General features: G+C 44.8%; 1 protein-coding gene and 1 long non-coding RNA gene across 2 annotated transcripts; one reads left to right on the forward strand and one right to left on the reverse strand.

Annotated features, from left to right (window-relative positions):
- Nucleotides 1-2,647: 2,647 nt before the first annotated feature.
- On the reverse strand, nt 2,648-16,721 carry recql5 (RecQ helicase-like 5). Its single transcript, XM_010744060.3, has 19 exons — nt 16,545-16,721; nt 16,030-16,151; nt 14,679-15,200; nt 13,539-13,635; nt 13,338-13,449; nt 13,095-13,257; nt 12,915-12,997; nt 7,969-8,184; nt 7,790-7,886; nt 6,676-6,712; nt 6,528-6,586; nt 5,963-6,036; nt 5,745-5,838; nt 5,528-5,668; nt 4,873-5,438; nt 4,745-4,790; nt 4,452-4,667; nt 4,303-4,375; nt 2,648-4,223 (listed from the first exon to the last, which is right to left on the reverse strand). Exons 1-19 carry the CDS (start codon nt 16,639-16,641, stop codon nt 4,099-4,101), a joined length of 2,940 nt encoding a protein of 979 aa, XP_010742362.3. The 5' UTR covers nt 16,642-16,721; the 3' UTR covers nt 2,648-4,098.
- On the forward strand, nt 9,227-12,853 carry LOC104929520 (uncharacterized). The gene is made up of 3 exons (XR_797343.3): nt 9,227-9,820; nt 11,515-11,633; nt 11,723-12,853. It is a non-coding gene; the product is annotated as an uncharacterized LOC104929520 (long non-coding RNA).
- Nucleotides 16,722-17,150: the final 429 nt, after the last annotated feature.

Genomic DNA, 17,150 nt, shown 5'->3' on the forward strand with positions numbered 1-17,150 from the left:
ACACACACAGAGACATATATAGACAGATAAAGACATAGATACAGATAAGGAGAGACAGAGACAGATACTGATAGGGACAGATAGACAGATAGACAGATACAGATAGAGACATAGAGACAGATAATGCCATATAGATACAGACAGAGACAGACAGACAGACAGAGACAGACATAGACAAATATACGGATACAGATAGAGACAGACAGATACAGAGAGACAGAGACAGATAGAGATAAACACACACACAGACATATATGGACAAATAAAGACAGACAGACAGACAGACAGAGACAGATAGAGATAAACAGACACACAGACATATATGGACAAATAAAGACAGACAGATACAGATAGAGACATACAGATACAGAGAGACAGGGACATGGGTTTAGTGTCCAAGTGTCCACACTCTGACATGATGACATGAGATGTTCAGGGTGTGTTTACAGCCTCCTCTCTTCCTCCATCCACCCCTGCTGCATGAATCCTTTCATCCCGGAGAACAGTGCATGTGATGGGGCATTGTTACACCGTGTGATCCCCTCCTCCTCCTCCACCTCCTCCACCACCTCCTCCTCCTCCTCCTCCAATCCGTCAAACAAAAACCTGACACAGGAGAAATGAATGATGTCTCACCTTGCTCCAGGTCCCGCTGGTCGTACCATGGCTCCTCTTCCTCCGTGACAAACTCCTCCATCCTGCCCGCACGAAGCATCGATGAACTTCTCCTCCTTCTCCTCCTTCTCCTCCTTCTCCACCCGGCGATGTGATCTGCTAATTCACCGACTGAATCGCCCGGAAGTGACAACAAACAGCAGCGGCGCAGCCTCCCACGGTGTTTAACCCTTTGAGACGAATCACGTCAAATCCCGGCGCTGCACCTGCTCCATGAAGCATCACCTGCGGACTGAAACACCTCAGACCTGCAGACCTGCAGTCCAACAGCTGGTGGAGGTAAACACAGAGGGTGTCATGTTGGTCTCATCAGTGTTTGATGTGCAGCAGCAGCAGACAGTCCTCTGCTGCGTTCAAGTGCAGTCGGAAATGCTCCACAAGATGTGTGTGTGTGTGTGTGTGGCTCTTAAAGTCTTTATCCTGCTGCAGCACTGCCTTTGCATTTAATGCTATATCAACTGTTTGCAAAGCACAAGAGAGCCCCATCCTCTCAGACTACATCCAAGGAAGCGCTGGGAACTTATAGAGCAATCCCAGAAGATGTTCATCACACCCCGACCAAAAAAAATACAAGTTTAACACTCAAACTTTGTTTATTCACATAGTATCTTTCATGCAAACATGCAGCCCAAACTGTTCCACAAAAACAAAAACAGAAACAGACAATGAATTGAATCTAGCAGAATACATAAATAAAATCTGGCCATACTATTGTAAAATGTTCTAATAAATAAAAGCCAGTAAGAAGAAAAATAAAATAAAAGGTTAAGAACAAGGACCAAACATAAAAACTACAATATTAAAACCAATAAAATGTGACAGATAAAATAAACCCATAGTAGCCATGCTGTTATAAAAATTAGGAGTATACTGGGGTGCAGATGTTTTAACTCTTATAGGGTGTGTGTGTGTTTTTCTGTTCTTTGCATCTCGTCCGCTCCTCTGCCAGGTGTTCACTGAGGCTGGCAGGGAGAGATAATTAAAACACTGGTCCAAGGACAAGAGAGACAGCCCATCCTGAGAAGATTGTATAAGTTAGAGCTCCTCAAGGAGCCTTTTCTCTGTAACCCTCTTGTGTGTTGCACTGGTAAACGCTCCTTCTTGTACAAGAATAATAAATTCAACTTAAACTCTGAGACTTTGAATCCAGTCCTCCTTATTCAAGGGTTCTTCCTTGGAAATTCTCGTAACACAAACACTGAGCTACCCCCTGAGCTAAAATATTAAACATTTGTAGTGAAGTGATGGAGAAAGTAACATTAATCCTTCGACTACAGAAGAGAAGGAGGTTAAACACTGGGTGAAATGTTGTTAGAATCATGTAGACTCCACCCAGACCTCTTGTGATCAACAACATGTACATGCTCCTCTTATTTTATTTCTAATATTTCATCTCACTGACTGGGATGTAAAACTCCAGACCTCATCTGTTCTGTGTTCACAAACAGTTTTCTATGACAGGACACCACCTGGCTCCAAATTTGCTTTAAACAGCAGAAATATGCAACACAAAAGTTAAAGGTGTGTCCAATTTAACACCCTCATCACATCAGTTGATATCGTGCTCAAAGAAGCCTCCCAGTCCTGTTTTTGAGTCATGTATTTCTCAGAAATCAAGCTTCCAGATGTTAATTTTCTATAAATTTCTACCTTATTTGTGCTTTAAGACACGATACAGTAAAACAAACATTAGCTGGCCTTCAAAACACACCACAAATGTTCAGTCTTCTGCTGCCATGGTGTTCTCACTTCATGTAATCATATTTTTTGTTTCACTGTCTGAATCTAGGAGAGTGAACGCTGTAAGTTACAAGGAGCACCTGAAGGCAGCACCACTGGAGATGACATCACCGTTTATTTGACAGCCTCCCTGGCACGGACATCTCCATCTCCTCCTCCTTCTCCTCCTCCTCCTCCTCCTCCTCCTCTAACTTAAATATAAGTGGTCATGAATTAAAGGTCTCACACTGTGGCTGGTCTGTTCCTCTTCAGCACTTTATTGTAAACATGTATGAGCAGAGAGTGGATGGACTCTCTTTGTCCAACAGCACTGCTTCAAGTACTCTTCATGGACAAACTGTGGCCTCTCACAGGCCTGACAGGCACAACTAAGAACATTTCCCTCAATGGAAACCATGTTGCTAAAAAACAAAAACAAAGAATAAACCTCCATTCTGCAAAAAAAGACGAAGACAAAGGTTTTAAATTAAAGAAAACACATACGACAGTTTTTACGTCACGCATTATCTTTCATGTCACTTTGTTCTGCAGTCAGGCAGCCGAAGACAAAAATATGTAGCAGCAGGAGAAACATCACGACAGGCAGCCGTCTGCTTTATGTCAAGTTCTAAACGTTGTTCCAGTGTTTTCCATTTATTTTATCCTTTTTACTTAAATTATGTTTTCTTCACGTCACTGTCAAACATCAGCACAGACTTGTGTGGTCCCCAGAGGATGAACCATGATGAAATAACTAATGATATTCACATCAGCGCCGGCTGTACTAAGATGGTAAACATCAGCCCCGTGTTTCTAGCCGCGCTGTCGGTCTGGCTCTACGTTGGTTTGTTGGTTGGTCCACGGCTTTAGTCCAGACTAAAGTTTCTTAACAGCTACTCGATAGATTGACATGATACTTGGCACAGACGTGTGGTCCCCAGAGGATGAACCTGGACGACTTTGGAGACCAAATAAGTGCCAAACTAAACACAATGCTATCAGCCTCGGCTGTACTTTCCGTTCATTGCTAAATAGCAACTGCATGGAAACAAACTTGAAGGTTTAAAGGACCAGTGTGTACGATTTAGTGGCATCTAGCGGTGTGGTTGCAGATTGCGACCCCCTCTACTCGGCCTCCTGTTCCAGGCATGATATGTGCGGCGAAAGTGAAACGCCTTGTTTAGAGTCAGTGCTTAGTTTGTCCGTTCTGGGCTACCACAGAAACGTGCCGGACTCATGGCGGAGGAACATAACAAGTCTTATTTATAGGTGACTGTGCACAAATTAAAATATAGTTATGAATATTATATTCCATTTCTGCACTCGTACACACTCGACCTTTAAGTGCAGTAACACAAACTCTCCATACTGTCATGAAATGAATGAATAACTTAAAATCACATGTTCGGTCGTCAGGGACGTAAAGAAAACACAATTTACAGTAAATCAGCTGGAACACGAACAACACGTCATGTATTAGTATGCAGTTTTGTCTCTGCTTCCTTTATGTTATTGCTTTATTACTGACATAAGCTACTGTAGCAGCGAGGAGCCTGAGAAAAGCAGAACTCTAGCAGCAAATCAACCATTAACGTGGTCGGCAGGCGTCTGTGGCGAAGCCTGAGATCACTGAAAAGGGAAGCTTTAGGCACTGACAGAGAGGAAGAGGGCTTGGCCCTAAAAATGGCGTAATTTCCCTTCCCATCACTCCTTGTTCTCTGTGGTTTTACAGCTGTGCGGTCTTTTAAGGTGCATCCAGTCCTCCTCGCTCTCACAGCGCTTCACGCTGCTGAACAGCTTCTTGATGAGAGCTTTGGCTTCGGCTTTAACTGCAGACACAGAGACGGGCATTAGAGGAGAGTCGTCACATGCAGCAAAGCACATTTAGATGATTTATCCCCTGCTTACCTTGGCCTTTACTGCGACTCCGCCCCTCTGCAAGGAGGTGAGACAAGTAGCGGGCGAAGGACTTAAACAGCTCCTACAAGCAAAGACAGCGACAGCTGAGAGTTTATCTGAAACTTCTAAATTTCGCGCTGCGTTCACGCCGTTCTCACCTTGTTGGCGAACTTTCCCTGAGTGTAAAACGGGTCCAGGTAGCGGACCACGATGTCAGCTGCCTCCTTCAGCGTCACGGGCTTGGGCGGCTCATTAACGGGGAGCAGGGCTCTCTCCTGCACGTTTGGGTTGAAGGTTACTCTTCTGCCGTCGGCGGGGCGGCTGCGCTTCGCTGGAGGAGATGACTCTCTGTTTGCTTTCACATCATCAGACATCTGGAAACACAGACATGCACGATCAGTCACTGAATGGGGAATAAATCGTGAAGATTGGACAGGAAGCAGATGCTTACCTCAGATATTAGAGGTGGTTTAGCTTCTTCTGCTGGTTTGTTTGGTCTGTGTGAGAGAAAATAACATCAGAGTTAAAGAGAAGGCGACTTTTCTATCATCCTTAAAAGCAGCATCGAGGGCGTCTTACTCTGTCGTGGACTCTTTAGGTGTCTCCTGAAGCCGCTCTAGCTCCAGCGCTTCCTCTTCTACCTCCAGCGCTTCCTCTTCTACCTCATCAGGTATAATTATTACGTCTGTTTTGCTTTCTTCTTCAGTCTCTGACTCCACAAGAATCAATTCTGGTGAGTGTTCCTGTGATTTACTGTCTTCTTGTGGGTCAGCTGTGGTAATATGAGAAAACGTAGCATCAAGTTCCTCCTCGTCCACCTCCATCTCCTCCTCCTGGCTCTTCTCCATCGTTTGTTTCTTCACAAAGTACTGGGAAATGTTGCGGGAGCTCTTCGCCGCTTCCGCTAACTTCTGCTGCTTCTTGCTCAAGGCTTTGCCCGTCTTCGTCAAGCTGTTCAGGGAGGCGGCGACGGCGTTCGCTCTGGCTCTGATGGATGACGTTACGTCCGAAGATGCATCTGTGTTGGACTCGCTGCCGCTCTCCGTCCCTTTGCTGTCCAACATGGACGGCTTCAGCAGCTCCTTAGCGGTCACAAAGGGGTTGGATGATCCCCTCTGACCTGCTCCGACCCTCTTACGCTTCATCTGGAAGAATAATGGAAAGAAAAGAAGACATGTTTATATGTGAACGCTCTGCAGACACAACAAACCTCATGTGTGAGTGTGTATCTTACTGAGTAGATCTCTGATGCAGACGTGAACCCCTGAAGTTCGTCAGAACAGGAGGAAGAGGCGGTCGCTTCCTCCTTGGCTTCTGCTTCGTTGTCACAATTTCCTCGAGCTGGAGCAGGTGCTGTCTTCTTCATCTCGGACACCTTTAAAACAACACATGAGTTCAGGGGTGGATCATCTACCAGCGAGGCTGCGACAGGCCGGACAGACGGCTGTTACCTTCTTTAAGACGGCAGCTTTGTACAAGTTGGACGACTTGCTGCTCTTGAAGACCTCGTGCTCCAGATCCACGGCTAAAGACAGGGTGTCGCAGCTGAGAGGTGGAGAAGACATGAAGGACTATGTAGGACGACTTTTCTGCAGGAAATTAACTGTGAATGTTTAAATGTGTGTGTGTGTGTGTGTGTGTGTGTGTGTGTGTGTGAGAGAGAGATTACTTGAATGGATCTTCTTCTGCCCCCTGGTGGCCATGTAATGCCTCCTGCAGGAGGCTCAGGCAGTGCTCTCTGGCCTGAAATAAAATACATTTATCAGCGATAAACCAATAAAAACTAAAGATGGATCAATGCCACATGTCTTAATAACAATAGATGAAGCATAATTTATTTTAATCCAGTATAAAGGCATTAATTTGAGAGGAAAAAAGGTTCAAATGAGTGATATTCTTACAATTTGGACCCTGTAATCACATAAAAGTTTGAGCCGGATGCATTTTAAAGACATATTTTGACATATTTGTATATTTTATCTGTTTGTTAGCGAGGATTCAGACAGTGAGGCTGCAGATTCAGCTCATAACGCTCACTTTTACTGTATAAAATCTTGTACTGATGAGCCTGAGAGAGTGTTTTAATCTCCCACAGTCTTGTTCTTTTGTTTCTTCTTGGTGTTTACATCTACAGTCTCCATTCACCTCTCATCACACATGAGTCACTGAATTCCTTCGGACGTGTTAATGAGCGCAGTGCGTATGAGGAATGTGTCCGAGCGCTGTGTTTGTACCTTCACGGTGAGTCTGGGGATCCTCTGACTGCTGGCCTCTCTGAGCGGACAGTCGGCATCTACACACAGCAGGACACACATGACCGGTTACATGACAGCACAGACGGACGTCCAATCGAAACTATTTTAATTATTCTCTTGATTTTACCTGGAGGAGCAAAGTCTTCCCTCGGACCTTCACCTGCCTGCAGAAACACAAGCACAGACAAGTTAATTCACGAAAACAAAGTAACTTCTACAAGAAGAAGAAGATTCAATATGCACATCCACATTAACCCTTACACCGCCAAATAAACCTGTTTGAATATGTATTTTGTACAGCGACTGCATGACGGAGGGGTTGAAACACTGACCAAGGACCACAACACTGAGACTCGAGCTCAGCAAGTTTTCTCTCTCTACTTCGTTTCTTGTCAAATTTATTCCGTCACTACCCAAAATGCTCCGCAAAGATTACTAAAAGTTCATCATTTCCTCATTTACATTAAGTAATTTAGCTTTTATCCAAAGCGACTTAAACAAAGGAAAACTATCATGTTGGCAGTGTTGTTCCTCTCTGAAGAGCTCGGTCTTCAGGAGGTTTTTAAAGGTAGAGAGGGACGACAAAAGTTTGTCCTGAGCGTACGGGTGGCATAGCCAGGCATCGTTCATTGGAGGAGGTAACACACGCCTGTATGAGGACATTCAAGTAGGTGGATGCAGAATTTAGTTTAATGTGGGGCTGCTACAGGTAGCTACAGGGTAACAGGGGAGCTCTTGGGCTGATTTATCACGCTCTGGATCACTGTGCAGGCTGGAAGGCTCGTCCGGAGCGAGTTACAGTAAGCGTGTCGCGAGTCGACCATCAAAAGAGAGCAGCAGCATGTTATTCTTCCACCTCTCCACCTGTCTGTTTGTTCTGTATCCTCCAAACACTGTTTCTAGATTTTAAGCTTATGGTCACTTTAAGCTGGTAGATCAAATATTTCATTTCAGCACTCTCTTGGTCGCTCTCCTCCTTTACAATCATGGCATTCCTGCTTTTACTGATTGTAAACTGGACGGGCTCCACTCGGATACGCTGAGTTTTACTTCAATGCTGCGCCAGTTCCACCGAACATGTGGGAGCGATTTACCACGATCCCCACTTACAGGGGCCTCAACAGCCCCAACATACCTTCCTGCTGCCAACAGCTGGCGAACAGATGTAAAAAAGACACAACACAAACCCTGCGTGGAGTTGTTTTTCTAGTCGTAAAAAGAGTTTGTGTGCGTCAATTCACCTTTCGCATTTTCATCTGGTTCTTGAAGAGGTCGGAGAACTCCTTTTTCCTATTTGCGCCGTCATCTTCACTCCCGCCGCCCTCCCATTCATCGTACCTGCGAGGTGTAAGGTCAGAGTCAATCTACAGGTTCACTGTTAAACCCAACATTTCAGACAGCGTCACTAAAGTCACCGTGCCTTTCAAAGCCGTAGCCCTTCCTCCCTCCTTCGTAAAGGCCTGGCTGGAAACCGAACGGTCCGCTGGGTTTGCTCTGAGCTTCGGTCCTGGTGCTGAGTGCAGACGCCTTCTCCAGCTGCGCTCGTACAGCTTTGGGGTTACGACAGTAGTCGCAGGCTCCGGCGCAGTTTGGCGTCTTGTCTCCGAAGAACTTGGAGATGGTGGCATGGCGACAACTGGTGGGAAGATGGAGAGACAAAGACCTGTCAGGACAGGACAGTGATACAGCTCCTGCAAATAAGAATACATAAACAAAACAGACGCAAGACAGCGAGTTAAGTTTTGAAATGTAGACATTGAGACAGCGGGAACGGGAACTTAAAATAATAAATACTTTATCTCCATGTGCTCGCCACAGCCTGATAGAGCCATCTGACCAATGCAAGACTAGCAGATATACAGTATATCCTAATGCAGACCCTTCCTGCCCTCAGTGTGTAAAGGCAAACCAGCAGATCATATCCATGTTTGGGTCTTGCTCCAAACTTTCTACGCTCTGGACTGATGCTTTTGATGCTTAAACAAAGATCTTCAAGAGAACAAAGATAGTCTCTTCATTTTTGGAGATACCAGAATCATCAGAATTATGTCCCATTAAAGGCTCGAGAAGTTTTTTAAGATCAACAACAAGATGGATAAGAGCCACAACGATTCATGAAGACCTGAGCCCCTTTTATACAACACTACACCTGTAACTGAAGAAGAGGATAATGATGGTTCAACCCTAACCACTCATCTTCCACTCTCACCTCACCCCCACCCTTTATTTTTGGGTTAGTCTGCACAGTTTCTGTTTCCTGTGTGTGATTTGCATACGACTGCTGACATTTTGTAACAAAAAAAAACTTGTAAAACCTAAAAACAGAAAGAGCCTGATGACGTTTCCGAGCTCACAGCGAGCATCTCTCCATCATACACAGATAATCTAGAGCATCATTGATCCGTCAGCTATTGTGTAACCGTCACACGCGACTATGATCGATGTTTGTTATGAAATAGGTCAAATAAGGCTCGCTGGTCACATGAAATAAAAATAACAACACTAAACAACACTAGTCTTATTATCCTTCATGTTGACTTCAGTACTTCTTCATGTACTGAAAATAAGAATTCATTAGAGTGAATTAAATCTTGATTTGGGAGGAAATTTGTCTCATTTTCCCAGAGACACAAAACTCTTATTCATTTCATTCCTGCCCCTCCTTATGTAACACACACGGAGTCAGTTAGAGCCCTGTCAGGCGAGCCACTTCAACGACATACTAACTACCTTGCTGGAAATGGAAAAAGCCTGCACTGCCGTGAAAGAGGGAGGAGGTGGGGACAGACAGAGAGGCACACAAAGACTCCCAGGGAGTGACTGCTGAGGAGTGAACAAACTAAAGTAAGTCACGGCAGAGAAATAACTCTGCGTGTCACTACCAACAACCACGACGGAGACGAGGAGAGCGACAAACCTGAGAAGCAAAGAAAAGAAAGATTAAGAGGAGCCGTGAATGTTGTTGGTTTCTGGTGTCATCTCACTTTTCCTCCGCTCCACGTGCAGACAGTCATCAGTACCTGAGGAATTATCCCTCCTAACTCTAATCTCTGCTAATCTCTGTCTGCTCGTCTGAGGACTCCTCCTCCGGATGACGTACCACACGACTCGGCAACAAATAAAGACACGCTGTGATAAACATAACACTTCTTCCCTGAAGGAGTTACCCGACGTCTCCTCCTCATCAACTGATCGACTCATTTCTGTTTTGTTCTTTTGAGTTGTTAGTCTGAGCTCGGCTGAGCGTTTGAGGACAACAAAGTCTCTGACAGGTAAGTGTGTTTCACTGTGAAATACTCCAGGTTTAGAAGAATGTGAAGAATGTGTTTAAAAATACTTACTAAAGACTTGTTAGGTGCAAACACACACACACTGGGAAGTTAAAATAAGTCTGCTCTGTTGGCTAAAAGCTGGATATCTCACTGTCTGCACATTACATTATTCAAAAGTATGAATTTAATATTCAAAAATAGATGCAACCACGGTCTAAAAATAACTTCCACCAAGCAGCGACAGCGCAGAACGTCAATGTCACACTCGTTAAATAACTATGTATGTTTCGAAGTGATGACCGCCGCAGGTTTGGCATCGTAAAATCTCAAACTGCACTTCAAAAAGCTTGTCCGTGAGAATTCAGCCGCACTAAAACTGGAACAAACAACATGAAATCACTCAGTCACACTCAGCTGTATTAGATATGCGATATTCCCGCAAGAGCAGCTCCGCAAGAAATATTTGCTCCGTGAAGATTTTGTTCAATAGAAGTGCTGTTTTACCGCTTCACCGTCATTTTGTTTACGAACTCTTAACTAGGGAACAAAAAGTTAACTGACAGGTCACATGAAGCCGCGCTGGAGCCAATAAATTAAACTTACTTTCAGGGAAATGCCACACAGTAAACAGCCTGACTTTGTTTTGGACTGAATAACATGAAAACATTTTTTTTTTTTACTATTTCTTGGACATGACCAGTTGCCAGGTAACCAGTGGAGACTCTTAACAAGTTTCTGTTATAAAACTGAAGACTGGAAACTTTATTAATAGTAATTAACATTATTATCACTATTCATCAGGTTTTTTTTTCCTGCTGCTTCATCTCTGCAGCCTTGGGTTGAAAATCTGACTGCAGATCTGTGTTTTTACAGTTCTGCATTATACTGAATCATTTTAAACACGATGTATCGAAAGTGTCAACATTTTTGACGACCTCAGTGAGTTTTAGAGGTTCTGTTAGGTGGATTTTGTTACCTTTGGACAGAGCCAGGCGAGCTGCTAAGGCTCCAGCTACATATTTTATGGCATCACTCTCTCTTTAATCTTTATTTGGATCCTGATTATCTTCCACTAAAGAGCTCCCTGGTCTTCCTGCGGTCTACACAAAAACAACAACAATTTAAAAGAATTTAAAGGATGTCGGTAATATTTCATAATGTTTTGTGATTCAGTCCAACAAAACAAACAAACTGCGGCCCACAGACTGTCACACCCAGTGCCACTTCAGCAGTTTATCACATACAACTCGACACTTGAACAACACCCATTAAAATCACATTACAGTCTGTACACATGAAAAGCTGTCAGGGGAGTCTTCTGTCGAACAGTCTGACGGAGGGTTAACCTGTTAGGTATGCTCCAACACCCTGAACCAGCAGCACCGCCCCCCCCTCCCCGCTGTATCATTACACTGGATTCACTTTCAGACTTTCACACTTGGCTAGAAAAACCACATGCTTTACATCTGTGCACTCCCTCGCTGCCTTTCTTTCCCGCTTGCTCCCAAACAAAGATCGAGACACTGTTAAACACTTGTTGAAAGTCCGTGTCAACACACCAGGATGTCCGAGAAGCAACATGAGTCACATCCTGATGACACAGAACGCAGGCAAATACATTTAATACTGTGTAAACTAACTTCAAGCGTGACCCTTTCACTGGAAGTGTCTACAACTTGTCCCTGCCTCACTAGGATGGATGCCAGAGAAGAGACGCTCGGCCTCCTGAGTAAGATTTGGTTCAAGCTTCAGAGTCTGCCCGACGCCAGTCCGGTAGAGCTGGGAGCTTTTTTTGTCCTCCTGACCTTCATCTGTGAGTCTCTGGTCTCTATTATTACTCATCTCTCTGTGTTTTATAAAGGACGGAGCTGCTCCTGATGTTTTTATCTCCTCTCCCTGCAGTGGTCGTCCTGGTCATAACAGTGTTGACCTGTGTGTCGTGCTGCTGCTGCTGCTGTCGCAAGACCAAGATGAGGGGCTCGAACATTTGAGCAAAACGTCCTCGTGGTCATACAATCAAGAGACAGACATTAGAGACATTTCAGCCTCATGCAGGGTGTGTTTGCTGGCACTAGAGGAGCCCAGCCCTTACACAACAAAGCAGCTGACAAACACAGAGAAGAAGGACGCCAGACACACCTGCTGCAGCTGCCAGGTTTTCAGGAGAAGCTACATTCTTTGGAGAATCCCTGCGCTTTACGGGGCAACGACAACAACAACGCTCATGACCTACAGCGAAGGCAGGGCAACACAAAGTGTCTTTAATAATAATGAGGGCAAATACATGGACTATAAGAATGTATATAACGAGCGAGTTTCACAGTGAGAGATGAAGAGGAAAGCCAAACTGTTAATGTGTTCTTTTGAAAAGGAGTCACTCTTAAAAAAGGAACAATATGTAAAATATTGACTGTATTAAACCATAAAATGACCATTGTTCAACTGAAATGTGAGCTGCTTGACAAAGATACTACAGCCAGTATGTTTGTTCTTTCGAAATCCGCCTTACAGACGAGACTCAGACTGCTCATGAAGACGGAAACAAAGCGGAGTTGACGTCCTAAACCGCTCTGTGAGCAGAAACAGCAGTAAATATTGGAGATGCATTTGAAAGGTGAAGACAGTTTAGAGGCAAGAAGGACCCCAGTTCAATATTTCACTCATTACAAGACGACTCGGCAGTGTTTTTGAATCTGCACCGTCATTTTTTAATCACTAGATATTACTGTTGGAAGCAAAGTTACATATTGTTCCTCTAAAGCGTGATCACTCAGACTTAGATAGTTCCTCCAGAGGGAGGAGCTGTTCTGCAACAAGTGCAAGTGTTCCTTGACGTTTCACAATGAAACCTAAAAGACAGTTCAAACCTGCCCTCTGCTGTACACAAGCTGAAATGGATTTTATTTTGAAAAGCAGAGCATGTAGTATATGTAGCATGTGTATAAACCTGCATGTTATAAAAGGTGCACAGGGTGAAGACTTCATGTCATGGTGTCACACTTTAAATCTACAGAGTTATATGTAATAAACAAACTGACTTGCATATGTTTGTGTTTGTTGACGTGTGTGTGTGTGTTTTTAATTCTGTACTTACGCCTCTTGCATGCAGAACGACACCATGGCTTCAAAGTCTGTGATGGCTGCTTTGTCAGTCTCCTTCGCAGAGCCGCGTTTTTCCTGCAGACACATTGACAAAATGTTGCTGTTGTTTTTGTTTTTTTTTCAAAAAAGGAGCTCCCCGCATTTTAAATTCTCGTGTTATTATTAAGCTGACCTGTCTGCGGCCGATCTCCTGGCGGATGAGGAAGTTGAGCTGCTCCTTATCTTTGGGGGAGTAGTATGTGCGACAGGAGGAGGGCAGCCCGTCTCTCCCAGCTCGCCCGGACTCTTGGTAATAACTCGCCAGGGACTTAGCCAGATTCCAGTGAGCTACAAACCTGCAGGATTAACACAAACATTAGCACATGCTAACTCGCCTTCCAATACAAATTAATACAGTGAAACCTCGCTGCCTCACCTGACGTTGGCCTTGTCTACTCCCATACCGAAGCTGATGGTGGCCACAATAACCAGCACCTTCCCCTGCATCCACTCATGCTGCACCTCTGTGCGATCTCCAGCCTTCAGACCTGCAGCATAAAATGTAAAAAGCGTGTGAGCCAAACATATTTTTGTGTTTTCCAATCCTACAACCTACATGGAGGAAAAAAAGCCTAACCTGCATGATAAGCCTTGGCCAAGACTCCGAGCTTGGTCAGCTGGTAAGCCACAGTTTCGCAGGCTTCCCTGGTCCGACAGTACACAATCCCACAACCCTGTTCACAAATATTACACACAGCAGGTTAAGGAAACCAGGGTGCTTACGCTCGTGTTCAAGGGGAATCCATTGACCAGGCTCCACTCTGGTTTGTGGAGACGTTTATCACAGACGGGCAGATGCTGGCTTAAATTAAACTGTCGGCAGTAAAATGCCTCGTACGCACGTATTGTTGTCTCAACTTTTTGAGTTGAATTTGAGCGAAATTTAAGGTACTTAAAACTGCTGTGATGTAAGCCGACACCGGTTTTCAGAACTCATATTTAAATCAGTCATTCGAGGGAAAGTAATAGTAGTAATAGAAAGTATTACAGAAAGACAGATCAGAGAGCTGAGACATTATTTGAGTGATGTTTTGGTAAAAAAAAATGGATCTTTTAAAAAGATTTATCATGCATATGTTGGATAATATCCGACATACAGACTTTTTGACATAGAGAAATTAAGATATGTTTGAGGTAAACAGTGTCACTGTCAAACACGGCATTAGATATTTTGTCCACATGAGCACTGTAAAATGTGCACACAGTGTACATCACGGCACATACATACAAGTTTTCGAAACTCTCAAATCTAGATATCAGTATTGTCCTCAAAAATCTGTTTTAAGATTCTATTTTGCTCAGATCTGCCAAACTTAAAGTGGCTTTTCTTGAGCTTACACTGAGAACTAGTGCAGTGGAAACATTATGCTTATAACTTCCAGTAATTGGCACAGGAGGGGGTGTGTTTCCATGGTTACACCTTATTTTTACCTGTGCACTTGACGCCAATGTTTTCTGTTGACTGAATCATATCGTTTCGTCTCCTTACGTCACGTTATGCCTGTTCTTATTCTTTTATTAATAAACTTTTCTTTTTCGTGACTGAATCTTTCCTTTTGGATTTGAACGCATCACTGTACTGTATTTCTGTTCCTATCCTGTGAAACAACGTGTTTGTTGTGTACCGTGCCGACATGCAGCCTGAGAAAACATGAGATGACGGAGGACTAAAAGGAGCAACTCCACACAAACACCTCACAGAGTCAAGTCTACAAACCTGTGCATTAGACCCGGTGTCCAGAGCCAGTGACTTCTTAACGAAGGCGTGGAGGTGGACGTAGGGGTTTGGCAGCATCTCCCTGAAGATCACATCGTAGTGCAAATTATTGCGGAAGACAGGCGTAACAAAAGACAGCGGCGAGCTCAGCTTCAGCGACTGAGCAATGTCCTTTTGTACATTCTTGGGCGCTGTCGCCGTCAGAGCCAAACAGGGAACCCCTGGCAAGCGAGTGCGCAGCCCGCCAAGTTTAAGGTAGTCCGGCCTGAAATCGTGACCCCACTGTGAGACGCAGTGAGCCTCGTCCACAGCCAGGTAAGACAACAAACCGCGGGTGCACAGGTCCGTGAGGCAGGGCTGGAACGAAGGAGACGCCACCATCTCCGGGGTGATGTAGAGCAGCTTCAGCTTGGGGCTGCTGCTCCCTAAGTCAGCCAGGATGAGGCGGCGCTCGCCTGCCGGGAGCTTGGAGTTGATGGAGCATGCCGGGATGTTTAGACTCTTCAGGTGGTCCACTTGGTCCTGGGGAAGAAACACAGGATGGGATTAACACACAAGATCTTACATCTCTGTTATGGAATTTTCTATTCTTAGGTAACACAAGGTCACGTGGGAGCCTTGAGGTCCTCGGCAGTATTAATTGTTTTGTGTTTGACTAGGTGCCAGTCTATCTCAACACTGTGGTGTCCAGGGTCGAAGAGACCTGTTGCTGCCTTCATAGACATAATAGATATCTTGCTGTTTACGTTCCAATCTGCGTAAACAGACATCTGTGTCCCCAGACTAGAATATGCTGACAATAACACCTGCATGGGTAAAGACATTCTCTTTGACTAATTCTGGGCGTATAGTATTTGTTGTTTATCCACCAGGATGAGTTCAGCAGAATGTGAGACCGACTCAGGCACTTCTGACGAACTTTGAGAGTGTCTCTAATTCTCCTTGATCAAGCGTCAATAAATAATACAGCATAAGACATCAGAGGTTCCTGAACACTTTCTTCCTTCCTGACCTCACCATTGACCTTTGACTTCAGCAATTCCTCCACAACAATCTCACCCTCCGGGTTGGGCAAATTGCTGTGAAGGAGTTCAAGTATCTCGGGATTCTTGTTCTTGAGTGATGGGAAATGGAGCAGCAGGTTGGTGCAGCATCTGCAGTACTGTGGACGTTGTACCGGACAGTCCGTCTCTGTTCCAACCTTCATGATCATGAGCTTTGGGGTAGTGACTGAAAGAGTGAGATTGTGTATATATGGAGGAGCTGGAGTGTGTGCTGCCACCGTGACCCGAACCTGTTTAAATGGAAGAGACTGGATGTGTTTGAGAAGGTAGCAAAGACAGGCACTGACCTGAATGAGGGCGATCAGAGGGGATATAACCAGAGTAATGCCCTCAGCCAGGACTGCAGGCAGCTGGTAGCAGAGGGACTTTCCTGCTCCAGTGGGCATGCACACAAACACATCCCTGTCACCTACAGGAAGACGAAACAAACCAGGTGTTACACTCAAACTCAAGCTTTGTGTGTAAATATACAGAATAAACTGCCGGTTAGCTCAGTTTGCCTGTTGCTACGAGCGAGTGTTACGGTTTAACCAGTGACCGTGTTAACTGGTGACCGTTAGCCGAACGCGTCTGTGGTTGTCGTAGTTACCACAACCGTTGAGACCATAACACGTAGCTGTCCTCGTGAGCTAACGTTACAATGTCTGTTTGACAGCTACACCTGTCGTAACTACAGCAACCACACAGCGGTCACCAGTCAACACGGTCACCCGTTAAACCGACACACCAGCTAACGGCTGCTCGTTAGCACAGAGACAACCGTTATGGCTGCGGTTATTTAAACGTCTGTCCGCGGACTCACCTCTCACCACCGCCTTCACCACGTCCTCCTGCAGCTTGGACCTGAAGTTCTCAAACCCGAAGTGGGTTTTTAAAGCCGCTTTTAAACTTGTAGTCATCGTCTGCTGTGAACCTTTAAAGAACTCATAGGGAACCCGTCTGGCGCCGTCGCGCGCTGGTGACGCCACAACAATCGCCGAAAAGATTCAAACTTAAAATAAAGTTTTATTTTTTTATTTTTTTATCTGTGTTTACTGACAGTTTATTCATTTATTTAGTCTAATGAACTCTATATATCATATATATTTTATTATATTTATTCTTTTTTATATACTTTTGCAACAGTCCGTTGGGGCTCTCTGATTGGTCCTCGGCTGGCACACGCCGTCAGCTGATCACTGACATGTGTATGTCTGTGCACTAAACATGCAGCGGAAACAAGGCTACACCTGGCCAAAAATAAGTGGACACCCCGATACACACACTATATATATATACCTTTCAATGTTGTCTGTCTGTTTGTCAGCCCTGTGATAAACTGGCACCCCGCCTCTCACCTTAACAGTCAGGTGGGACTGGCTCCAGCCTCACTGTGACCCTGGTGAGGATAAGCAGTTACAGCCAGACA

Source organism: Larimichthys crocea, chromosome XII, assembly GCF_000972845.2.
Source record: "Larimichthys crocea isolate SSNF chromosome XII, L_crocea_2.0, whole genome shotgun sequence".
Lineage (NCBI taxonomy): Eukaryota > Metazoa > Chordata > Actinopteri > Sciaenidae > Larimichthys > Larimichthys crocea.

Coding starts and splice junctions, on each gene's coding strand:
- recql5 (XM_010744060.3), bottom strand. CDS start 16,641: ATGACTACAAGTTTAAAAGCGGCTTTAAAAACCCACTTCGGGTTTGAG. Junction 7,887..7,968: donor AAGGGCTACGGCTTTGAAAG/GCACGGTGACTT, acceptor TACACCTCGCAG/GTACGATGAATGGGAGGGCG. Junction 6,587..6,675: donor GGAAGACTTTGCTCCTCCAG/GTAAAATCAAGA, acceptor TGCTGTGTGTAG/ATGCCGACTGTCCGCTCAGA.